Source organism: Ranitomeya imitator, chromosome 4 (genome assembly GCF_032444005.1).
Source record: "Ranitomeya imitator isolate aRanImi1 chromosome 4, aRanImi1.pri, whole genome shotgun sequence".
NCBI classification, from domain to species: Eukaryota; Metazoa; Chordata; class Amphibia; order Anura; family Dendrobatidae; genus Ranitomeya; species Ranitomeya imitator.
In genome coordinates this window covers 569,241,861-569,268,721 of record NC_091285.1, presented here as the reverse complement: position 1 = coordinate 569,268,721, position 26,861 = coordinate 569,241,861, and the positions used below count along the sequence as shown (strand labels likewise).

Genomic DNA, 26,861 nt, shown 5'->3' with positions numbered 1-26,861 from the left:
AGGAACTGCCAGTCAAGGATGTGGGCCAGGTTATACACAGGAACTGCCAGTCAGGGATGTGGGCAGGAGTTATACACAGGAACTGCCAGTTAGGGGTGTGGGCCGATTTATACACAGGAAGCGGTCAGTCAAGGGTGTGTGCCGAGTTATACACAGGAAGCTGTCAGTCAAGGGTGTGTGCCGGGTTATACACAGGAACTGCCAGTTAGGGGTGTGGGCCAAGTTACACACAGGAAGCTGTCAGTCAAGGGTGTGGGCCGGGATATACACAGGAACTGCCAGTCAGAGGTGTGGGCCGGGTTATACACAGGAAGCTGTTAGTCAGGACTGTGGCCAGAGTTATACACAGGAGCTGCCAGTCAGGTGTGTGGGCAGGGTTATACACAGCAAGCTGCCAGGCAGGGGTGAGGGCTGAGTTTTACACAGGAAACTGCCAGTTAGGGATGTGAGCGGGGGTTGTACATAGGAAGCTGCCAGTCGGGTGTGGGTGGAGTTATACACAGGAACTGCCAGTCAGGGTTTTGGAAGGGGTTATACACAGGAACTGCCAGTCAGGGGTGTGGGCCGGATTATACACAGGAACTGACAGTCATGGGTGTGGCAGGGGTTATACACAGGAAGCTGCCAGTCGGGTGTGGGCTGGGTTACACACAGGAACTGCCAGTCAGGGGTGTGGGCAGGGGTTATACACTAGGAACTGCCAGTCAGTCGTTTGGGCCGGGTTATACACAGGAAGCTGTCAGTCAGGGGTGTGAGCGGGGTTATACACAGGACCTGCCAGTCAGGGGTGTTGGAGGGGTTATACACAGGAGCAGCCAGTCAGGGGTGGGGGCAGGGTTATAAGCAGGAAGCTGCCAGTCATGGGTGTGGGTGGGGTTATGCACAAGAACTGCCAGTCAGGGGTGTGGGTGGGGTTATACACAGGAACTGCCAGTCAGGGGTGTGGGAGGGGTTATACACAGGAACTGCCAGTCAGGGTTTTGGGAGGGGTTATACACAGGAGCAGCCAGTCAGGGGTGGGGACGGGGGTTACGAACAGGAAGCTGCCAGTCAGGGGTGTGGGCCAGGTTATACACAGGAAGCTGCCAGTCAGGAGTGGAGGTGGGGGTTACGCACAGGAAGCTGCCAGTCAGGGGTGGGGGCAGGGTTATACACAGGAGCTGCCAGTCAGGGGTGTGGGAGGGGTTATACACAGGAGCTGCCAGTCAGGGGTGTGGGCAGGGTTATACACAGGAGCTCCCAGTCAGGGGTGTGGGAGGGGTTATCCACAAGAGCAGCCAGTCATCGGTGGGGGCAGGGTTATAAGCAGGAAACTGCCAGTCAGGGGTGTGGGTGGGGTTATACATAGGATCTGCCAGTCAGGGGTGTGGGAGGGGTTATACACAGGAAGCTGCCTGTCAGGGTTTTGGGAGGGGTTATACACAGGAGCAGCCAGTCAGGGGTGGGGGCAGGGTTATGCACAGGAAGCTGCCAGTCAGGGATGGGGCAGGGTTATACACAGGAAGCTGCCAGTCAAGAGTGGAGGTGGGGGTTATGCACAGGAAGCTGCCAGTCAGGGATGGGGCAGGGTTATACACAGGAAGCTGCCAGTCAAGAGTGGAGGTGGGGGTTATGCACAGGAAGCTGCCAGTCAGGGGTGTGGGCCGGGTTATACACAGGAAGCTGTCAGTCAGGGGTGTGGGCGGGGTTATACACAGGAGCTGCCAGTCAGGGGTGTGGGAGGGGTTATACACAGGAGCTGCCAGTCAGGGGTGGGGGCAGGGTTATAAGCAGGAAACTGCCAGTCAGGGGTGTGGGTGGGGTTATACACAGGAACTGCCAGTCAGGGGTGTGGGAGGGGTTATACACAGGAAGCTGCCTGTCAGGGTTTTGGGAGGGGTTATACACAGGAGCAGCCAGACGGGTGGGGGCAGGGTTATGCACAGGAAGCTGCCAGTCAGGGGTGGGGGCAGGGTTATACACAGGAAGCTGCCAGTCAGGGGTGTTGGAGGGGGTATACACAGGAAGCTGCCAGTCAGGGGTGAGGGCAGGGTTATACACAGGAAGCTGCCAGTCAGGGGGGTGGGAGGGGGTATACACAGGAAGCTGCCAGTCAGGGGTGAGGGCAGGGTTATACACAGGAAGCTGCCAGTCAGGGGTGTTGGAGGGGGTATACACAGGAAGCTGCCAGTCAGGGGTGAGGGCAGGGTTATACACAGGAAGCTGCCAGTCAGGGGGGTGGGAGGGGGTGTACACAGGAAGCTGCCAGTCAGGGGTGGGAGCAGGGTTATACACGGCCCAAAAGTCTTATCTCTAGTACAACTACATCCGAAATGCAAGGAATCTTTCAAAACTACATCAAGCATCCAGTGACGCATCCCTGGAATCAGGTTTCTTGTCCTTTATTATGCTGCTCTTAGATTATATGGCAAAAACCTGCTGACAGATTCCCTTTACGTGCCATTTGTGTTAAGGGCCCTTTTTTGTGTCTGGATGTCCACAAGGGATTCCTTAGGTACTCTGCTGGGAGAGTCCAATCCTGGAAACAATCCAGAGTGCTGGTAATTTTCACTCCACACCAGTGATGTCGCTGGGGTTATTTTTTGGATGTTTTCATTCTGATGACGCAAACTGTTCTTTCCATCCATTGCAGCCAACTCCAGTCTCTAATATCATTGTATCAATGCAAGTTTCATATTTTCAGACAAGGGTTGACATTGCTGTGCCTTTTTGCACCTGTCTTTCTTTTAATTTATATTTATGTACATAATGCTATTATGTACGCCCCGGCTAAGTCTAAGGCCGTAGACAGGCTGTGCACAATGTTCTCTGATCCTCAGTGGTGAGCCTGCTGCAGATCTTAGATACAGAGGCTTGTTTTTCTGAAATCACTTCCAGCAATGTGCTTTGCATTTACCCTCCCACGTCACAAGCTGATGTGCCGTGGAATTCTGCGATTTCTTAATTAAAGAGACTGGAATGACAGCTGCAGTAATGCTCTTATGTGCATTCAAAGGAGAGTTTTTGTCTGCCTAGTTCTGTCTGTATCTTATGTTTGTTTTCCTTGTCTTGTATCTTTATTAATATCTACTGGAAGAATGCTAAAAAAAATCAAACCTCTCCAGATGTGTAAAAGAGTAAGGACAGGTCAAGTAAAGTTTTCTTTTTTTAATTCACACAATTTATTTAACTATGTGGTGATGTACAGTAATTGAAAAAGAAACACTTTTTAGCAATAATTTAGTAAATCTAAACGTCTGTAACAATGTGCTGTGGACAGACAAGGCAAATTTGGAGTTGTATGAGATGTTTGGCGAAAGCTTAACTGCTCCACATTGAAATTTCAACATCAATAAGGAAATGTCATGAAATTATAGAAATCACGGGTTGGATAGACTTGTTAGTGATATGCAAATGATGAAAAAATGGAAACAAAATGTTCAAAAAATTTTAATTTACTAAGCAGGGAGTATGAGCGCAACGTGCTGAAATACACACACTTACACGCCTTCGCTGCCATCAATGATGTTATTTATGGTTGTCTGAGTAATGTTCTGCCACGCTGAATGCTCTTGGTCATCAAGATCCGCTACTGTTTGGAATTGCCAACCAATGAACTCACAGATGCGCTGACTGGAAGACAAATCCAGAAATACTGCAGTCCATCGTAGCACGTTTAGGCCACGCAGGATGCACACAGTAAACAACATCAGAGCACTGACATGTGATCAGCACAACAGAGTTAAGTGTGATTAACAGCTTTCAGCTCATCATCATCACTTTCCCCATTGATGATGATAGCAATTCCCTCTCGGTATATCTTTGGAGGGTGGAAGCAAACTGGAGTACTTAGAGGAAACCTACGTAAACACGGGAGAGCATACAAACTACTGGCAGATGTTGCCCTTGGTGGGATTTCAACCCAGGACCAGCAGATATCTGGCAGCCAATTCTCAATTTGTAGGGTCAACACTTTAGAACCTCCCCTTCCAACATGTCCTCCTGGTCCAAAGACATCTTTACTTGTTCTAGATGAGCACTAAAGGGGGCATGTTACTGCAACTGTGACCACAGAAGACGATCTACAATTCTATTGGACCTACCATCAGATTTATGAATATTGAAGTAAATTTTACATTTTACAATTTGATTTCAGCATCTGATGTGTGCTGGTCTGTGGTGTCTGGTGGAAGGAGATGCTTCTTGCAAAACCAAACTGGACCCACCACTGGATGGCACCGAATGTGGTGCAGATAAGGTGAGCATGTGCGGTATGTTGTAGAAACATTTGCAAAGCATGAATTAAATTTAATGTTTTAGAAAATATGGAAACTCTTTACATTAAACTTTTTTATGTTGTCATCATATTGAGGTTCTGTTTAGGCTGTTGCGTGTTGCGTGTTGCTTGTTTAGGCTTTTGTACTGGTAAACCCCAAAAAAGAAAGAACGGCCTATCTGTATGACGCTTCTAAAACAGACCACAAAAATCCAACATATGCAAATACGGAAGCACAGGTCATAAGTATAATCCAAAAAATGCTTTATTAAAGATATTAAATTTAACCACAAATAGTATAAAATAGTATAAAAAACGGAGATACGCGTGCAAAACCACAGCAGGTGCAGGTACAATATCACATCTATAAATAAATCTCTAACCTTACATACACGGAGAATATATATAAAGCTATAGCACACACCATCAGGTATATAGTTAAGGACAGCTGAACCAAGTGAGGTATACGGGCCACATAGTAGTTATCAGTGAGACCAAAGTGATGCTATATACTCCATACCAAATGCCAATGCATATAAGGAGTTTTGATAGCGCCCTATCAGACAGTCCAACAGGTGATAGCCACATGCTGATCATTAGAAGGTGCTGCCGCATACACAATACATATCTAAGCACAACTCCATGTTATATATAGAAAATAGTAGGTAAAGGTGATACGTGACCTTGGCAACCACCGGACGAAGCTAACGAGAAACGCGCGTTGGGGCTCTTCACAGCACGCACAGGCACCTGCTGTGGTTTTGCACGTGTATCTCCATTTTTTATACTATTTTATACTATTTGTGGTTAAATTTATTATCTTTAATAAGGCATTTTTTGGATTATACTTATGACCTGTGCTTCCGTATTTGCATATGTTGGTTTTTTGTACTGGTAATACAGCAGTCTCTAGCTTGTTTCTTGGATATCCAAAATCCAGACTCTGGGTTTATAAGGTCTATTCTTTACTGTTCTATAGGACAACAGATCTGGTGTTGGTTTCCATTAGAATCAGTGTTACTATGGCAGAGGCGATTATTCTGAAGAGTAGGCATAAAGTAATGCAGAACAGAAACTAGGTCAAACGCCCAAGGACTTCTCTTCTTGTGATACTCATAAATGCACCTACATTGCTGTCATACAGTGTTTCTTCCATATTCTATTTTGCATGCAAGTACGGATAGTCCAGTCAATGTTGGGAGTTTGTATTACAGTGGTGCAGAGCTGGGGAGTGTGTGAGCAAGACCCCGATCCCTCATCATGTGGATGGAGACTGGAGTGCATGGAGCCCGTGGAGCATGTGCAGCCGCACATGTGGAACTGGAGCAAGATTCCGACAGAGAAAATGTGACAACCCACCGTGAGTGTCTAGTGTGCTCTAGAGCTCTCACTGTTTTTTTTTAAATATCTTTTTCTAATTATTTTTTGTAGTTGTGCTTCTTCTTTACTTTTTTTTCTGTTTATTTCTTTTGTAGACGTTTTGTTTCTTGATAGTATGTCCATTTGTCCAACTCTCCTATGTTTCCCATGCTTTAGGCATCTGTCGTTTATGCAGATTATTATTTATTGTTATAGCGCCATTTGTCCTCCGTTACCCTGTGATGCCTGAATAGGATCTGGTAGCTCCCATTACATGACTGCTCTAGTAAAGAATCATATTTTCGAGAATATTTTGCTGTAGATCTGCATAGAGGCATAATCTGTTGAGGTACATCGGGTGCTCATAACCACTGCCAATCAATGATATAAAAAATTGATCAGTTCTTTTTTTAAAAACCCTTTCACATATGACAACACAAACTTTATGGGATAAAACTGAAGCATTCATTGAGTGTCTGCAGTGAATTCTTCAGCATTTTGGGACTAGGGTAATAGACCCCATCTCACTTGCACCTCACTTTATATCATCAAACGCAGTCCAGTCTAACGAGATACAAATTGTATGGGGACAGAATGAATGTTAATATGATTGTTCTGTGGTTGGCAGCAGATTATTGACCTGTTTAAGAACCATTTGTCCTACTCCAAATTTTGTTAAATTGTCAACTTGGTGTTTCTGTGGTGCTTACCTACTTAGTATGTCCCTGCACAGTCTAGTAAAACTGATTAGACTTCATGAGATTCAACAAAGACAATGGTAACGTTCAGTTGGCAATCAAATATTATATTTCCAGGAGGAATAACTGAGAAATAACATCACGCAGAGTTCTGGGAAACATTCTAAAATTATTTAATGAGAAATGCAAGTATTTAGTAACACAGACAAGCCAGGAGAGCAATCAGACCAAGTAAAAATGTAAACTAATATAAATGGTAAAGTAAAATATAGTATGTTAAAGGGGTTGTGCACTGCTATGACAACCCCTTCTAAATCTGAGTGTTTGTCAGAGAGCGCTGCAGCCCTGACTTCCTGTTGATGTCTGATTTGTCCAAAGGCAGGGACAGTGAAGCCAATGCTGATTGGACGCAGAGCTCGAGGGCTGATGTTAATGGATCGCCCCCACGTAAGGGCACTGGGGTACTTGGTACCGGGTCCTTCAGTTCCCTCAGCTGGGATGTCACGGTGGCCCGACCCGGATCTTTGCCCTATGAGGGGCGCCCAAATAAAAGGGTAGAGTTTATAGAATAACGGTAGTGTGCGTGACGCCACCTGTGGTATTCGGTCAGGGTGACCGACGCTGCTTAGGGGTCCGCTGGGGTGATGGAATGGCAGCTAGATGGCATACCTTCCCACAGGTGAAGTATATCCCCAGGGCTTCCCAGAAGTGTAGATGTTGATGGTGGATAATGTAAGGCGTGGCAAAAAACGAGGACATAATGGGTTCAGTCTCTTTATCTTTACTGAAGGCTTCAGCATCCACAGTCCAGAGTGCCGGATAACAGGGTAGGCAGAGTCCGGCTGGTCTGATGGCAATTCCAGAGTCCCCTTATCCAAGTGGAAATCAGTAGCCTTCCCCTTGCGCACAGTAACGTAGTAGGTCCTTACTTGCATTAGCTACCATAAGGTCCTCACTCTTGTTACTTCTCTCTCTCTGTCCCCCAGATGGATAGGACATAACCCATATGACGGTGGTGGCCTGAGGTTATTTTATAGGGACCCTAGCGTTGCCCCTCCTCCGCGTTGCCACCTTGTCTGCTTAGGTTCTTAGGACGGACAGCCAACTTGGAATCGACTGCCCTGTCGGTCTCTGAAGTAAAGCGTAGAGTCTATTACTCCTCGGTGTTACGGCCACCGGATCTGCGCTCAGTGGGAGGCAGCCTGCTTCTAGCTGGTCTCCCACTGGTGTTTTACTCCTGTTGCTATGACTTCTGTGCTCACTCACTCACTACGGCACACTTCCTTTCTTGTCCTTTCTTAGGAGGCTGCCGCATGGGTTGCAGGCGCAGCTCCGTGTCCTTCTTTCCCTTTCCTGGGCCGAGCCCAGTCTGCTTCTCTCCTCTCCTCCTCCTGGCTCCATCTCCTTCTCCCTCCAGCCAGCTTCTCTCTGACTTCCTAACCAACCCCCAGTTTTACCCAAGTTTGAGGAGTGGCCTAATAGATAGAACCTTTTGCTCCCCCTTTTGGCCGGCGTGTGAAGTGTGTATGGCTGTGATACCTGGCAGGGTGAATTCCTTTGGTGCCATCAGACGCAACATCGCTCCCCCTGGTGGAAGAACGACATTACTGCAACGACCAGGACTCTGGGGCACTGCACTAATATGCTGGGAAAAGGGACAATATCCCAAAAGGTTCCCAGACTATTAATAACAGCTCACAGCTGTTTGCTTAGCTTTTCCTAGTGAATTTACAGAGAGCTCCAGAAGAAAAATGTTATAGGGTCCCGCTATAAATTCAAACCAGCAAAGGCTAAACAGACAGGTGTGGTTGATATTAATAGCCCGTGAAGAAAGCATTTGCACTACTAAAGCAGGATGGCACCATTGAAGCTCTAAAAAACTATAGGGAGAAAAATACTTTATCTAAAAAACTAATTAAAGCTGCCAAAAAGGAAACAGAGAAGCACATTGCTAAGGAGAGTAAAACTAATCCCAAACTGTTCTTCAACTATATCAATAGTAAAAGAATAAAAACTGAAAATGTAGGCCCCTTAAAAAATAGTGAGGAAAGAATGGTTGTAGATGACGAGGAAAAAGCTAACATATTAAACACCTTCTTCTCCACGGTATTCACGGTGGAAAATGAAATGCTAGGTGAAATCCCAAGAAACAATGAAAACCCTATATTAAGGGTCACCAATCTAACCCAAGAAGAGGTGCGAAACCGGCTAAATAAGATTAAAATAGATAAATCTCCGGGTCCGGATGGCATACACCCACGAGTACTAAGAGAACTAAGTAATGTAATAGATAAACCATTATTTCTTATTTTTAGTGACTCTATAGCGACAGGGTCTGTTCCGCAGGACTGGCGCATAGCAAATGTGGTGCCAATATTCAAAAAGGGCTCTAAAAGTGAACCTGGAAATTATAGGCCAGTAAGTCTAACCTCTATTGTTGGTAAAATATTTGAAGGGTTTCTGAGGGATGTTATTCTGGATTATCTCAATGAGAATAACTGTTTAACTCCATATCAGCATGGGTTTATGAGAAATCGCTCCTGTCAAACCAATCTAATCAGTTTTTATGAAGAGGTAAGCTATAGACTGGACCACGGTGAGTCATTGGACGTGGTATATCTCGATTTTTCCAAAGCGTTTGATACCGTGCCGCACAAGAGGTTGGTACACAAAATGAGAATGCTTGGTCTGGGGGAAAATGTGTGTAAATGGGTTAGTAACTGGCTTAGTGATAGAAAGCAGAGGGTGGTTATAAATGGTATAGTCTCTAACTGGGTCGCTGTGACCAGTGGGGTACCGCAGGGGTCAGTATTGGGACCTGTTCTCTTCAACATATTCATTAATGATCTGGTAGAAGGTTTACACAGTAAAATATCGATATTTGCAGATGATACAAAACTATGTAAAGCAGTTAATACAAGAGAAGATAGTATTCTGCTACAGATGGATCTGGATAAGTTGGAAACTTGGGCTGAAAGGTGGCAGATGAGGTTTAACAATGATAAATGTAAGGTTATACACATGGGAAGAGGGAATCAATATCACCATTACACACTGAACGGGAAACCACTGGGTAAATCTGACAGGGAGAAGGACTTGGGGATCCTAGTTAATGATAAACTTACCTGGAGCAGCCAGTGCCAGGCAGCAGCTGCCAAGGCAAACAGGATCATGGGGTGCATTAAAAGAGGTCTGGATACACATGATGAGAGCATTATACTGCCTCTGTACAAATCCCTAGTTAGACCGCACATGGAGTACTGTGTCCAGTTTTGGGCACCGGTGCTCAGGAAGGATATAATGGAACTAGAGAGAGTACAAAGGAGGGCAACAAAATTAATAAAGGGGATGGGAGAACTACAATACCCAGATAGATTAGCGAAATTAGGATTATTTAGTCTAGAAAAAAGACGACTGAGGGGCGATCTAATAACCATGTATAAGTATATAAGGGGACAATACAAATATCTCGCTGAGGATCTGTTTATACCAAGGAAGGTGACGGGCACAAGGGGGCATTCTTTGCGTCTGGAGGAGAGAAGGTTTTTCCACCAACATAGAAGAGGATTCTTTACTGTTAGGGCAGTGAGAATCTGGAATTGCTTGCCTGAGGAGGTGGTGATGGCGAACTCAGTCGAGGGGTTCAAGAGAGGCCTGGATGTCTTCCTGGAGCAGAACAATATTGTATCATACAATTATTAGGTTCTGTAGAAGGACGTAGATCTGGGGATTTATTATGATGGAATATAGGCTGAACTGGATGGACAAATGTCTTTTTTCGGCCTTACTAACTATGTTACTATGTTACTATGTTACTATGATATTGACAAACATCAGGCCTCAGCCGCCCCAGAAATGAAGCATCCATAAGATGCGCCAAATCTGGAGCTTAGCCTCACTCTTCCCACTTGCTGTGTCGCGGTGGCAAGTATGGTAATAAAATTGGGGTTGATGTCACCTTTGTATTGTCAGGTGACATCAAGCCCAGGGGTTAGTAATGGAGAGGCATCGATAAGAAGTCCCCATTACTAACCCCATAGTAAGTATTGAAGTAAACACACAGCAAGAATAAAATCCTTTATTTGAAGTAAAACTCAACACCCTGTTTTACACATTTAAAAATAAAAAACAGTTATACTCCCATTTTACACGTAATCCATTGAAGTCAATATCCCCTGTGAAAAAAAATTGATCGAATAAACAAACATATCCCTCACCTGTCCAAAGAGAAGATAATCAAAACTCTCCCACACCGTAATCCATCTCTGCAACATCTGATTTTCAAAATGAACGGTGCTATGATGCGACCACTGATGGTGAAAACCAGGACACAATGAGATGCTGCGAGCGCAGCTTCCTTGATGATCGGTGACGTCATAGAGGTTACCGCAGGTCACTGAAGCTGTGTTCCCACGGGAATCTCTGGGAATTATGTTATCTAACAATACAAAGGTGGCATCATCCCCAACCCTACTACCCCACTTGCCACCGCAACAGCAGCCGGGCGCCTGGAATCAGCGCTAACTGTACTGCTTCTTCACAGGCGCTGGTACATGTCGCTCTGATGAAACACAGATGTCATCAATGTTCAAGTGTGTGGCACGCATTTTGTCCCTGCTGCTGATAAAAAAAAAATTACATGTGTGGGTTTTTCATACAGACACACGTTCTATGTGAAAACCTGACATTTGTGCACCACCAGTAAATACAATAGGTGTATGTGTGTCTGTATTTGTGTCCCTTAAATAACTGACTTTATACAGACACAAACAAAACATATATTATAGAGCCAGGGAAAATAATCAAATGTGTAACATGTAACATAGTAACATAGTAACATAGTTAGTAAGGCCGAAAAAAGACATTTGTCCATCCAGTTCAGCCTATATTCCATCATAATAAATCCCCAGATCTACGTCCTTCTACAGAACCTAATAATTGTATGATACAATATTGTTCTGCTCCAGGAAGACATCCAGGCCTCTCTTGAACCCCTCGACTGAGTTCGCCATCACCACCTCCTCAGGCAAGCAATTCCAGATTCTCACTGCCCTAACAGTAAAGAATCCTCTTCTATGTTGGTGGAAAAACCTTCTCTCCTCCAGACGCAAAGAATGCCCCCTTGTGCCCGTCACCTTCCTTGGTATAAACAGATCCTCAGCGAGATATTTGTATTGTCCCCTTATATACTTATACATGGTTATTAGATCGCCCCTCAGTCGTCTTTTTTCTAGACTAAATAATCCTAATTTCGCTAATCTATCTGGGTATTGTAGTTCTCCCATCCCCTTTATTAATTTTGTTGCCCTCCTTTGTACTCTCTCTAGTTCCATTATATCCTTCCTGAGCACCGGTGCCCAAAACTGGACACAGTACTCCATGTGCGGTCTAACTAGGGATTTGTACAGAGGCAGTATAATGCTCTCATCATGTGTATCCAGACCTCTTTTAATGCACCCCATGATCCTGTTTGCCTTGGCAGCTGCTGCCTGGCACTGGCTGCTCCAGGTAAGTTTATCATTAACTAGGATCCCCAAGTCCTTCTCCCTGTCAGATTTACCCAGTGGTTTCCCGTTCAGTGTGTAATGGTGATATTGATTCCCTCTTCCCATGTGTATAACCTTACATTTATCATTGTTAAACCTCATCTGCCACCTTTCAGCCCAAGTTTCCAACTTATCCAGATCCATCTGTAGCAGAATACTATCTTCTCTTGTATTAACTGCTTTACATAGTTTTGTATCATCTGCAAATATCGATATTTTACTGTGTAAACCTTCTACCAGATCATTAATGAATATGTTGAAGAGAACAGGTCCCAATACTGACCCCTGCGGTACCCCACTGGTCACAGCGACCCAGTTAGAGACTATACCATTTATAACCACCCTCTGCTTTCTATCACTAAGCCAGTTACTAACCCATTTACACACATTTTCCCCCAGACCAAGCATTCTCATTTTGTGTACCAACCTCTTGTGCGGCACGGTATCAAACGCTTTGGAAAAATCGAGATATTTAAAAGTCAAAAACTTTAATTTTTTGGTTTAAAAATTCCTTTTCCAGTGCAGACAATACCAAATAACAAAATATAATAGAGGTCTTAACAGTCTTAACAATAACCTAGCAATTCCCTATACGTATATGCTGTCCCTTCCTGGCAGTGGAGGTTGGCACCCTATTAGATACGGTTGTTTGGCACCCCACTCCTCGGCAGCTGACCCCGACTAGCCCTGATAAATCCTATTTTGCTATAGGTGGGAAAACAATAAGCAATATAAAGAAATGAAGGGATAGTGCGTATTAATTAAAGAGAGTAGCTCATTGTAGAAATTAGACACCCTCATCCACAGAGTACTAGTCTCTCAAAAATAAACGTATCCTGTGATGCCCATAGACACTGGATTTATATTATGGTCTCTTCAGTGATTTCTTGCATACACAAAAAAAAATCCTTGTTTCATCATTTTTTTTAAATCCGAGTTTCATCAGAGTTTGGTCAGGTTGTTAGTTTTTACCATCAGAGTTTGGTCACAGTTTCCTCCGTTTTTACTTGGGTGGAAAAAAATGATGAAGGTTTCTCATCTTTCTCATATCAAACAGTCCGTCAAAAATAGACCGTACATGGATGGCATCTAAGCGCTGTCTGATTTTTTTCACGGAGCCATAGAGTTACATTGGTGAGCCTGATATGAGAATTTCAAAAATCCACAGACATGTGAACAGCCCCACAGACTATCATAGGTATGATGAGTTCCATCTGTGAAAAATATGGGTAGAACTCGCATGAGATCAACTGAGGTCAGAATAAGTGCTAACTTATAGAGAAATAGAATATATTGGGAAAGGATGGGAGGGACCTCCTGCATACTGTCAATCACTGGCACATAGGTTATCCAGAATCTCACACTCAATCAAAAAACACTTATGCGCCTTTAAAAATACTGGATGACTTATGGTTCACCATAATTCAATTTAATTTAGCCTTGAGTCACTGGAGATGAACTGTACAAGTTTTCCATGTCTTCGCAACAGCAATGCTCTCTGCCAGGAACAAGTATTCTAGAATGTTTGGGCACGTTCAGTATTGGAGCACCGAGAGCAGCTTGATCAGGCGCCATCTCCAAATTGATCATTGTGACGGAATAAATTAGACCGTACACACTGCGCCAAAGAAGCTTAAATGTGTAACATTCCCACCAAATATGCAAATAAGATTCTTCCCCTCTGCATTGCCAAAACCAGGCTGAGGACTCCTGCTAAAATATTTTTATTTTATGAAGTCATATATTACTATATACCAATTATATTTTTATAGTTCGCTTCCACTAATGCTGTAATGGAGAATATGAGCTACCATTCCTTAAAGCACCACTCCATTTTTTTTTTTATTCCAGCAGTGGAGTGGTCTCACTAATATCTGTTCCCTGACCTCAGTATTATACTTACCACCTGCCATGAAATACTGAATGTGTGACTACCGCTCTGGACAAACCTACTGCACCGCCATAGTTCTGCCACCTATGGCAAAAGGACCGATCTGAACTCCTACAATTCATATCTGTGTCTTCATTTTCTTTTCCTAGCTGGCTGACTTTCTTGTCTCCTTTAATATGAATGGAGCCCTCCAACACTTCACGACTTTGCCATTATTTTGTACATTTTTTGTCTTTATTGATTGTCCAAAATAACCAAGTTATCGTTTTGATCTCTCTTGGTTCCTTTTTCTGCATTATTCTTGAGATCACCTCTTCATCTTATTCTCATTCACTATTCATATTCAACAACATATAAAACAATTTCTGCATTACAGTAAAATCCTTTTTATGGTCCATTTTACTTGGACCTGCCTTCAATTTTCACACCTTACCTCCAAAAATAGAAGGTTTTGTATCGCCATGTTTTTGAGTCCTGCCATACAGTTTTCATGTCTGTCGCAGCCTCCTGTGCTGTTGGATGTGAAATGTTTTTTGAGAAAATATCTTACACTAGATTGTGGCCCGATTCTAACGCATCGGGTATTCTAGAATATGCATGTCCCCGTAGTATATGGACAATGGTGATTCCAGAATTCGCGGCAGACTGTGCCCGTCGCTGTTTGGTCGAGGCAACCTTTATGACATCATCATCGCCATGGCAACCATTATGACATCTACGTCGATACTGTGCCCGTTGCTGATTGGTCGAGGCCTGGTGGCCTCGACCAATCAGACGTGGGATATCTACGTCCTTTATGACATCATCGTCGCTGTGCCCGTCGCTGATTGGTCGAGGCGAATTCGCGGCAGACTGTGCCCGTCGCTGATTGGTCGAGGCAACCTTTATGACATCATCGTCACCATGCTGTGCCCATCGCTGATTGGTCGAGGCCTGGTGGCCTCGACCAATCAGAGACATGGGATTTCCAGGACAGACAGACGGAAAAACCCTTAGACAATTATATATATAGATGATGATTTATGTGAGATGACTGCTTGGCGCTGACAATAGAGGTACTCCGCTGAGTGTTGAAGAGGGGCCACCAGCTTTGAGGATGCTTGGTGAGGGCAGAACAAATGGTTTCTTCATTCTAGAAATAATAGAATTTTCTCGTGTTTAGAGAAAATAAAACATTATTGCTGGCAGCCTCACCCTAATAGTTGTATGAGCCAAGCCTGAAACAGGGAAATGAGGAGGTGCCAGTGACCCTTCCAAGTGCACAGAGACTATATCTTGTAATTGAGGTGTGCCTGCAGCACAAATCACATGCATGCTGAACCGTGTAGTGCTCCCAGCCAAGCCGCACGAGGTCATGTCCAGCTCTGGAGATTTCTTCTGGAAGTGAAGTCTCTATTTCTTTATCATGTAACTATTTCTGAAGACAATTTCTGTATTGCGGACGCTGCAGTATCGTGTACTGCCTCTGAAGCCGACACAGTGATGTCAGGTTCGGTCTCACAGCTGGATGTCCAAAACAATTTCTGGAGCTTTCTTTACTAGAGCACCAGATGTCCCCAAAATTTCTAGGTCACAAGCTACATTTACAAATGGAAGTTACACTAGTAAATGAAAAAATCAGAAGAAGTATTGAAAGAATCAAGTTGTATGACTCTTACCTTAGTGTGTACAACAGGTGATATGGTTTTGACTCTTATCAAGTTTTACGCTTGTTATGTCTTCCGTGGCGCTACTCATGTGCAGTAGTGTAAAAGTTAAAGGGAATCTGTCACCAGGCTTTTTCCACCTAACTTGAGAGCAGCATAATGTAGAGGCAGAGACCTCGATTCCAGCGATGTGTCCCTTACTGGGCTGCTTGCTGTAGTCACTAGACTAGACTATTAGATTATCACTAGATGACTAGTAAGCCTCGTGCCATGTAGGTCTCCATATTTATGAGGACATTGTAACCCTGCCCCCACAACTTATTGGCATCTTTCTGCCTATGCACAGTATACACAGGAATGTGCCAATCAATGATATGGGCGGGGTTATACACAGTGCAGCATTCAGAAAATTTGGTAGAGCTGCAGCAGATGAAACATAAATTTTATCAAAACTGCAGAAAACAGCCCAGTAAGTGACTCATTACTGGAATCAGGGTCTCTGTTTCTCCATTATGTTGCTCTCATGTTAGGTAGCAAAATCCTGTTGACAGATTTCCTTTAATGTGTTCTGTGTGGTTAACAGTTAGTAGCAGTACTATATATGTATATTCAGACTTTTGCATTTTCAATGTTAAAAGTGAAAACGTAATGGCTCCAGTGGCTTTACTGTATGGGCATAGTGTCTGGCTTTTACTCTCACTCATATACATACTCCATGTACTTTTAGGATGATCCATGTACATTGATATCTAGGTATGTATCTGAATGCGTATAGAATGTTAAGGATTGTTCCCATTTTCTTAAATGGGTATTATTGCAGAGTGTTTGTGCAAGCATGCAACTTTGCAATTTACTTGATATTAAAATTCCTCTCCATTGAATGGAGTCATTTTTTTAATTTTATTGTTTATAACGACTTGCCTTTTTTTTTTATCAGCCACCGCACTCTAGCAGCTTTAGCCAGACTTGCGCAGCGCTTACAAGCTTTTGTCAAAAAAGCTTGTAAGAGTTACGGTGAAGCTTACCAGGTTCAATCAGATTCCGATCCCAGCAATGTTCAGTGCCACTGTACTCCTCCGATGCTCCAGAGACAAAGCTGCCTCATATACCAACATCAGAGTAGTTCGGGCTATAACCGCACAACCATACCACTGGTGCAAACTGTCAATCAAGCATAAGCAAGCTGGAGACTGGTGCACTCCTGTATAGATATCATGGGTTAAACTCTTTAATGCTGATGTAGGGAAATATACACTGCTGATTTATGTGTGCCCAGAATTCTTATCTGCTCTGTATAAACAATATAAAACACTGATGGTGCCAGTCACTACTGATGGTGCCAGTCACTACTGATAGTGCCAGTCACTACTGATAGTGCCAGTCTCTACTGATGGTGCCAGTCTCTACTGATGGTGCCAGTCACTACTGATGACAGTCACTATTGATGATGCCAGTCACTACTGATGGTGCCAGTCACTACTGGTAATATGATAATAGGGTCATCTACCTAGGATTCATTCTGATGATATCTTATGCGTACGTGCTACTAGCACTTCTACAGAATGGATAGTGACCATATTGAATATCTGGTATAATCACCTGATGACTGTACCACCTATGTTAGGGAAATGGCTGGAAGCTCTTAGGGCACGGGCTACTAATCATATAGCCCACAGCTCCTATTATACTAATTAGAGATCCTGAAGCAGTCACGAGTAGAAGATTACTAAGGAAGCTCGGTTGGTTTCTAAATTATACATTCTAACCAATAACCATATGGTTCTCTTGGCAGAAAATCCATCGTTCAAGTGCACGTCAGTATTTTCTATACATGCCATTAACCTAACACACATGTGCCGAGACTCTACTTGCATTGCGGCAGGATACAACACATCAGAGATGCAGCAATTATTGTGTTATGTGTCACCGCATAGGTTTTCACCGCTCCGGAGGACTCGCCTGTGGTGTTCCATATAATGTGCCGACTCGGCATTGGCAAGACGTAGAAGGGTCTTGATTAAATGAACCGTTCGCCCACCATGCAGTGCGGCAGGTGGTCCTAGATGTAGAATGTATACATGTTCTCGGGCATGGAATCACGCTCTTTTTGTGTGTGTTGCTTTGCAAGGCAGATTACTAAGTAACAGCGAAGAAAACAGTACAAAGGGTCATAAGGGTTGACAGGCAGTGTTGGCCAGTACTATCAGCTTTGTCATTTCCAACACTCTTCATATATTTTGAACTTATTAATTAACTTCTCTCGAGTGACCTGTAACTCCCCCTTAGCGCTGCATACTTTCTGTCTTGAGAAATTAGGTTTTATGCTTTTTGCGTAAAACAAAAAATACATGACTTGGTTGTTACAGAGCTTGTAAAGTGTTGTAGCTAAAATATCAGGTTACAAGTAAATGATTCCAATTCTCTAGAATTACAAGACAAATACATTCATGTGGCCACCAGTAGAACGCCAGCAGAATATACCAGCCAGTAGAGGCACATAAGTCCCCCAAGATGTATTTGACTTTATCATAGAGAACATAGAATAGAATATTGTAACAACTTATAATATTGACAGTGATGGAGGAAAACCTGGAAAACACAACAGTATTTTACTGGGCTGGCTTAGTTATTGAAATGTCACTGGTCACATGCTGAGAATCTCTGGAGAGGGACAGAAGCGCCCACAAAATAGGGCAATGCTCTGGTAGGGGACAAGTGTAGGCGATGGTAGTGCTCACCTGAAGGTGTTCTCTGCAGGCATGGGAAGCCACTGCTGCTGCCCCGCGGCTGGAGGAAATGGTCCTACCAGATGTATAATGACAAGTCAATGGGACACAGATATCGGAATGTAAATAAGCCCTTTCTGTCCTTCTACATCCTGTTCCGGAGGGGGGAAGAGTGTGGGCGGTGCATCGGCGGACACTGTGCGTGTCTGTCTGTGCGGGCCTGCCGGGGATCTGTACAGGCGTCTTGGGGCTCTGTGCGGGCTTTTTTGGGGGGGCTCTGTGCGGGCTTGCCTGGGCTCTGTGCGGGCTTGCGGGGGCTCTGTGCGGCTTGCCGGGGCTCTGTGCTGCTTGCGGGGGCTCTGTGCGGGCTTGCTGGGGCTCTGTGCTGCTTGTGGGGGCTCTGTGTGGGCTTGCCGGGGCTCTCTGTGTTTTGCGGGGGCTCTGTGCGGGCTTGCTGGGGCTCTGTGCGGGCTTGCTGGGGCTCTGTGCGGGCTTGCTGGGGCTCTGTGCGGGCTTGCTGGGGCTCTGTGCGGGCTTGCGGGGGCTCTGTGCGGCTTGCGGGGGCTCTGCGGCTTGCGGGGGCTCTGTGCGGCTTGCGGGGGCTCTGTGCGGGCTTGCCGGGGCTCTCTGCGGGCTGCCGGAGGTCTGTGCAGGCATCGTCCGATGGGACTAGAAGTCCCATCGGACGATGCCTGCAACAGTGACAGTGACAGTGATTGACACATTAGCCAATAATGAAAGAGTAGTAGTCACATCATCCGGCTAATGTGTTGAATGTAAAAAAAATAAATAAAAAAAACTACATTCATACTACATACATGCTACATACATGCTACATACATGCTACATACTACAAATACTACACACATACTACATACATACATACTACATACAATACATACATACAGACATACAGTACATTAAACATAGAGTTCATACTCACCATTACTTGTCATTTTGATCCCCGAAGCCAGTGTCATCTGTAAAAAAGATTAAAATAACAAACAACCAATATACTCCCTGTCCGCAGAAATCCACGAGTGTCCCACGACGATCTCCCGTGGAGAACAGCAGCATCAGCTGTTGCGACCGCTCTCTAGGGGCTCCAGGAACACAATGACGGGTGGAAGGTATCCTTCCGCACTGTATTCCTCCACCGCTGTTAAAACAAATAATCCCTAGTCTCACTTTTGGCATTGCTGTATGAGAAATTTTCCCATGCAGCAATTGCCATAAAGTGAGACTTTGTCCTAAGGTAACCTCTCAGTGATGCACTGCAGGAGCCATTGTCTCCTGTCAGTGTGTCACTGAGAGTCCTGTAGAGCAGTGACATCACCCGATGTCACTGTTCTATAGGGGAGATCGTCATGGGACACTCGTTATTAATTGGACTACGGCGGACAGGTAGTATACGGTTTATTATTTTACGTTTTCTGCAGGCACTGAAGTATGGTAGGTATGGTTACATGAAGAATATTAAAATACTTTTTTCCTAATGTGTGTGTGTTTTATTAACCCTTTATTACTATTGGATTAATAATGGATAGGTGTCTTATTGACGCCTCTCCGTTATTAACCCGGCTTAATGTCACCTTACAATAGCAAGGTGACATTAACCCCTTATTATCTCATATCCCACCGCTACACGGGAGTGGGAAGAGAGAGGCTAAGTGCCGGAATTGGCGCATCTTACAGATGCGCCATTTCTAGGGCGGCTGCAGACTGGTATTTGTAGCCGGGGGAGCCAATATCCATGGCCCCTCTCTAGGCTATGAATATTCGCCCGCAGCTGTCTGCGTAGCCTCTCTGGCTATAAAATATAGGGGGACCCCACGTCATTTTTTTGGGGGGTCCCCCTATTTTAATAGTCAGTAAAGGCTACGCAGACAGCTGCGGGCTGATATTCATAGCAGGCTACAAATATTGGCCCCCGGCCGTCGTTTTTCCCACTCTGGCGCAGAAAATTGTGAAATTTGGGCAGTGGATTCAGTTTTTCAACGCATCCGCTGCCCATTCTGAAGTTCGGGGAGGAAGGGGCGGAGTTTCAGCGGCGCATGCGTGGTAAAAAATGGCGTATGCGACGGACAAAAAAAAACGCTCACTTGAACGTTTTTTCGTGCCGATGGTCCGGCAAAATACGATAGATCCGTTGCATGATAATACAAGTCTATGGGTAAAAAACGCATCCTGCCAGCACATTTGCAGGATCCGTTTTTTCTGCTGGATCCGATTTTTTTTTTTCTCAGAGTTGTATTCGCGCCGGATTGCGCCTGATGGCCACAAGTTTCATCCGTTTTTTGCCGGATCCGTCAAAAAAGCTGTTTACGCCGGACGGAAAACACATACAGAGGAACGGTCTTTCTGTCCTGAGAAAAAACGCACAGCGACAGATCCGCCAAAAAACGGATGAAACTGAGATGTGAAATGATGAATCCGGCCTCCGAATCAGTTTTTTCATGCATGTTTCCATTCAAATAATGCACATTTTCCGTTTATTTATTTCCAAAAACGGCATCAAAAACCGCATCAAAAACCACATCAAAAACCGCATCAAAACCTGCATGAAAAACTGCACCAAAAACTGCATCAAAACCCGCATCAAAAACTGCACCAAAAACTGCATCAAAACTGCACCAAAAACAGCATAAAAAACTACATTAAAAACTGCACCAAAAACAGCATAAAAAACCACACCAAAAAACTTGCACCAAAAACTGCATCAAAAAATGGTGCAGTTTTGATGCAGTTTTTGGTCCGTTTTTTTATGCGGTTTTTGGTGCAGGTTTGATGCAGGTTTTTGGTGTGGTTTTTGATGCTGTTCTTGATGCTGTTTTTGGTGCAGGTTTTTGATGCAGTTTTTGATGTAGGTTTTTGGTGTGGTTTTTGATGCAGTTTTTGGTGCAGTTTTGATGCAGGTTTTGGTGGTTTTTTGATGCAGGTTTTTGGTGTAGTTTTTTATGCGTTTTTTGATGCTGTTTTTGATGCAGATTTTGATGCAGATTTTTGGTGTGGTTTTTGATGTGTTTTTTTATGCTGTTTTTGGTGCAGTTTTTGATGCAGGTTTTTGGTGTGGTTTTTGATGTGTTTTTTTATGCTGTTTTTGGTGCAGTTTTTGATGCAGGTTTTTTGTGTGGTTTTTGATGCATAGCGACGGATCTGTACCGACGCAAGTGTGAAAGAGGCCTTAATGAGCATTGAATTTAAAAGAAAAAAAAGGAAAAAACCGGCGCAATTTTCTGCACCAGAGGGGGAAAGCCGACGGTCGGGGGCCAATATTTGTAGCCTGCGATGAATATCAGCCCGCAGCTGTCTGCGTAGCCTTTACTGGCTATTAAAGGCTATCACCGCTAACACAGGGTTAATGCCAGCGGTAACGGACCGCGTTATGCCGCGGGTAACGCACTCCGTTACCGCCGCTATTAACCCTGTGTGTCAACTTTTTACTATTGACGCTGCCTATGCGGCATCAATAGTAAAAAATGTAATGTTCAAAATAATAATAATAAAAAAAAAAACCTGCTATACTCACCCTCCGTTGCAGCTCGCGCCGGCCGCCATCTTCCGTTGCAGGTTCCGGTGGCAGAAGGACCTGCCATGACGTCACAGTCATGTGACCGCGACGTCATCACATGCCCTGCGTGACAAGGACCTGCCATAACGTCACAGTCATGTGACCGCGACGTCATCACAGGTCCTGCACGCCTGCGCTACAAAGACCTGCCATGACATCATGGTCATGTGACTGCGACGTCATCACAGGTCCTGCGCTCATATCAACCCTGGGACCGGAACCTGCCGTGGACAAGGGCTCCCTCGGAAAGGTGAGTATATGTTTATTTTTTATTTTTTCACCTGTGACAAACCTGGCTGGGCAATATACTACGTAGCTGACCAATATACTATGTGGCTCTGTGCTGTATACTACTTCGCTGTGCAATATACTACGTGGCTGGGCAATATACTACGTGGCTGGGCAATATACTACGTGGCTGGCCTATATACTACGTGGTTGGGCAATATACTACGTGGCCGGGCAATATACTACGTCACTAGGCAATATACTATGTAACTAGGCAATATACTATGTGGCTGGGCAATATACTACGTCACTAGGCAATATACTGCGTAACTGGGCAATATACTACGTGGCTGCGCAATATACTACGTCACTAGGCAATATACTACGTAACTGGGCAATATACTACGTGGATGCGCAATATACTACGTCACTAGGCAATATACTTCGTGGCTGGGCAATATACTACGTCACTGGGCAATATACTACGTCACTGGGCAATATACTACGTCGCTGGCCAATATATTACGTCACTGGGCAATATACTACGTGGCTGGGCAATATACTACGTGGCTGTGCAATATAGTACGTGGCTGGGCAATATACTACGTCGCTGGGCAATATATTACGTCACTGGGCAATATACTACGTGGCTGGGCAATATACTATGTGGCTGGGCAATATACTATGTGGCTGGGCAATATACTACGTGGGTTGTGCAATATACTACGTGGCTGGGCAATATACTACGTCGCTGGGCAATATACTATGTGGGTTGTGCAATATACTACGTGGACATGCATATTCTAGAATACCCGATGCGTTAGAATCGGGCCACCATGTAGTATATAATAAGTGTCTAAATCCTGACCAAGCACTATGCCTTAGACACTTCACTTTTAGAAACTGACATGCATGGAGGAAATGACGCTAAATTGTGGCTCAAGTAGTTATTAAATTTATCACATTATTTGAAGCAAATAAGACATTACTTAGAGTAAAGTCACACAAAGTGAAAATACATTGATAAATATGGGACAATGTATATTTTACTGGCAGTTTTGTCTTTAAAAATTACCGTAAGTAACATCTGGATGTAATGGAAAATTCTTCTCGTTGGGGTTCACGCCCGTCCATTGTGTACATTTCACTCTACGTTCTCTCTCTGTCTATACATTTACATTTATTTATTATTTATTATGCTTTGCTTATATAGCGGTATCATATTCTGCAGCTCTTTACATACATATTAAAAAAAAATCCTTTAACATCAAAACAGTCATGATAGTGCAAAACCCTCAGTATCTTTTTTTATCTCTTATGATTAAAGTTCTATCTGTAAATGCTCTTTACTTTTCCATAATCATACAAATAAAAAAAATAATTAAATGAGATTTTACACAGTAACAAACAATAGTTATGGGATGTTCTGACCAGAATCTCTTTATAATATTTAAAAAATGGTTAAAGGGTATTCTCAAGTTTGGAAGTTATCCTCTATCCACAGGAAGCTGTGATAGATCACGCGCACTGCCTGTCAGTTCATTCTTATGGGAGTGCCAAAGACCAACCTAGCGCAGTGCTTGGTTATCTCTGGCGGTCCCATTAAGAATGAATGGAACTGACCCACAGCAATTGTGAAGTTATCCCCTATCCAAACTAGAGAATATCCCTTTAAAATATTATTTATTATTATTATTAATTTATATAGCACCATTAATTCCATGGTGCTGTACATGAGAAGGGGGTTACATACCGGGTTATAGATATCGTTTACAGTAAGCAGGTTTACAGTGACAAACTGGTACAGAGGGGAGAGGACCCTGTCCTTGCGGACTTGCATTCTATGGGATAGTGGGGAAGAGACAGAAGGTCGGGGTGAGGCGGCTCTGGCGGTGGTGAGGCGGCGGCTCTGGCGGTGGTGAGGCGGTGGCTCGGTTATTGTTGGCTGTAGGCTTTCCTGAAGAGATGGGTTTTCAGGTTCCGTCAGCAGTTATAAGAGGGGTAGAAGCACATGGGATTCAGGGGGTGCAATGGCTAGTTCAGATTAGGAGACAGTTCGCACATACCTGTGAATGAAAGGAGATGGATCAGGGCATGACAGCATGAAGAAGAATATACCATGAGTTATCTTTCTGCTATATTTCTGATGACACTTAAACGATGTCACTTCAAATGATGTCACATCTGACCGATAATTGACACTATCATCAGTATTTGTGTAATGTGTTTCGTTTGTATGTTGTCATGTCAAGCCCTATAAAATGAAAAAAATGAGATATTGCCGTTTTCACGTGTGCTTACTTCTTTACTGCATAAGGGTTAAAAGAAAAGCATCTTGGTTTACAGCCTGAAGTATAAAAACACTATCATCTCATTATTGTTAGTTGTCAGAGAAATAATGACAAAATTACAGGCCAATTACAGAATTACAGGGCAAGTGAGGCTACTTTTCAATTTTACTCATGTAGGAATAAGTGTGTATAATGTCTCTGATCCGGACTTTGAGATGGGCAGATATTTCTAGAATAGGGGTATCCTAACCCCCATTTTGTTTTCAGTGAGGAAGTGGCTGTTCATGCACTTATCGCTCCATTCACTTTGAGGGTTCTTAAAACACCACTCCAGTGTTTTGTTTTTTTTCAATTGCAGCGCTGAAGTGGTGCTTCTAATCTAAGGTCCCTGACCCTAGTATGATCCTTGCCTGCCACCGTCTTCTCCTATCAACGCTGCTTTGATCGGTTGGTCTTCAGCAGGTTGTGACCTGCCAGATCACTCCATTGTTTGCTACTAGTGATGAGCGAATATACTCGTTGCTCGGGTTTTCCCAAGCATGCTCGGGTGATCTCCGAGTATTTTTTAGTGCTCGGAGATTGTTTTCATCGCCGCAGCTGAATGATTTACAGCTATAAGCCAGCTTGATTACATGTGAGGATTCCCTAGCAACCAGGCAACCCCCACATGTACTCAGCCTGGCTAGTAGCTGTAAATCATTCAGCTGCGGTGATGAAAACTAAATCTCCGAACCCTAACAAACACTCAGAGATCACCCGAGCGTGCTCTGGAAAACCCAAGCAACGAGTATACTCGCTCAATACTATTTGCTACGTCACTTTTCAATGTAAGTCTATGACAGCCTAGTTCTGGCTCTTATAGACTTACATTGACCGGTTAGTCAGAAGCTGTGGTTACAGGATGTCGCTGCGGGATCGGAGCGATGCCTATAAAAGGTGAAGATGGTGGCAGGTAAGTAGGATACTAGTGTCAAGGACCTTAGATTAGTAGCACCACTGCAGCACTAAAACAAAAAATGATGGAGTGGTGCTTTACAATAAAAAAAGAAGTTCCATTATCATCTGCCTTAAGGAGCTAAAAAAAACAAAACTACATCACAAATTCCTGTTGAGAAAATGATTCCTTTCTGTCCATGTTATACAAGTGACATGCCAGGACATATGGAAAAAAATATATAGATATTACAGCTTGGAGCCTAAAGCTTGATATACATTTTCTATAGCTTGCCTTTTATAAGGATCTGAAATTGTAACAACAATTTTACAACAATTTCTTCCAATGCCTGGATATGTCTCTCCTTACATAATGTGTTTCTGATGATGGCTTCGCTCTTGCATTCCTTCATATAGTAACGTGTACTTTTCTCTCCGTATTTCTGCAGAATGGTTGTTTAGTATTCCAGAAGAGTTTGCAAATGTGTCTCATAAATCATTGTAATGAGCTGGTTGTATTAGTAGGAGACTAAACGGAAATGTAACTCTGTTATGTGGATAGACACAGTATTAGTCCAAACCTAATTCAAGTACAGATTTATTAACCTGCAGTCTGAAAGACTTCCAGGAAACATGAATGCAGCATTGGAAATATTTTTTTTTTTTCTGTATTGTTAAAGGACATAGCCTACATGATAGAGGTCAGAACAGGAGCATGTCCGAGTTGATGAGCCTTCAATTTTTCTTTTTTCTTTTTTTCTAGTCCTGGACTTGGTGGTCAAAGCTGTAAAGGGACAAGTGTAGAGCACATGGTTTGTGAGAATTTCCCATGCCCCAAGGGAGGTTCCAGTTTTAGGGACCATCAGTGCCAATCTCATGGCCGCAACATCAACAAAAAGAAAACTCCCCTTACAGCTGTAATCATCGATGGTAAGTCTTCTAAAAAATAACTGATAATTGTACTCTTATTCTTAACGGGTTTGTCTACTATGTTGACATCCCTTTTTAAATAAAGTCTCGGCTATAAAGCAAAAAAAAAACTGTATACTCTCCTCCCATACTGGCTTCTTTCCATCGATGGCAGGGCTCACGTGATATTGTTATGCCACTTGTGTCCTGTAGCCAATCAGCGTTCACTAATGGCTGCTGCACTCTCACTTTTTCCGCTTGTCTGATATTCATGCCTTCTGACGGATCTTGGACAAACTGAAGTAGCACAACAGCCTTATAAAGGCCTCTGATTGGCTACAGGGCTCAAGTGACATAAGAATGTCACGTGAGCCCCGGTGCCGACATCCTTGGAATGGCAGCGTACCGGAAGTTAGAATACAGTGTTTTTATATTATAATCAGGACCACTTTATTTAAAAGGGGTTGTCTTGTTAGTGGACAACCTCTTTAACATGTCAGTCCTATTAATGTTGTTTTTTATGGGTTTTTTTTCCCAGATAAACCGTGTGAGCTGTATTGTACCCCCGTTGGCCGAGATGCCCCAATGCTTATGTCAGACAGAGTCCTGGATGGAACACCATGTGGTCCTTATGAGGTGGATCTCTGCGTTCATGGCAGGTGCAAGGTGGAGTAGCTCACATGTTTTCTTCCTCAGGTTACTTTGTTTGTTAGTGCAGATCAAGATGAGGTAATGTTATGTTTTGCTAGTATCCATCTTCTTTGCCCCTGATTGTAATGCAGAGCGGAGAGTCACATTCCTTAGCTGT

At 43.8% G+C, this 26,861-nt stretch overlaps 1 protein-coding gene across 2 annotated transcripts in view; it reads left to right on the top strand.

Annotated features, from left to right (window-relative positions):
• ADAMTS17 (ADAM metallopeptidase with thrombospondin type 1 motif 17) overlaps positions 1-26,861 on the top strand; it is a 434,783-nt gene that overhangs the window by 232,695 nt on the left and 175,227 nt on the right. For both annotated transcript variants that reach the window (XM_069766309.1, XM_069766308.1), the window contains exons 11-14: positions 4,136-4,237; positions 5,470-5,615; positions 25,908-26,074; positions 26,592-26,719. In XM_069766309.1, the coding sequence (XP_069622410.1) occupies positions 4,136-4,237; positions 5,470-5,615; positions 25,908-26,074; positions 26,592-26,719 (543 nt within the window). The remainder of the gene's footprint in view (positions 1-4,135; positions 4,238-5,469; positions 5,616-25,907; positions 26,075-26,591; positions 26,720-26,861) is intronic.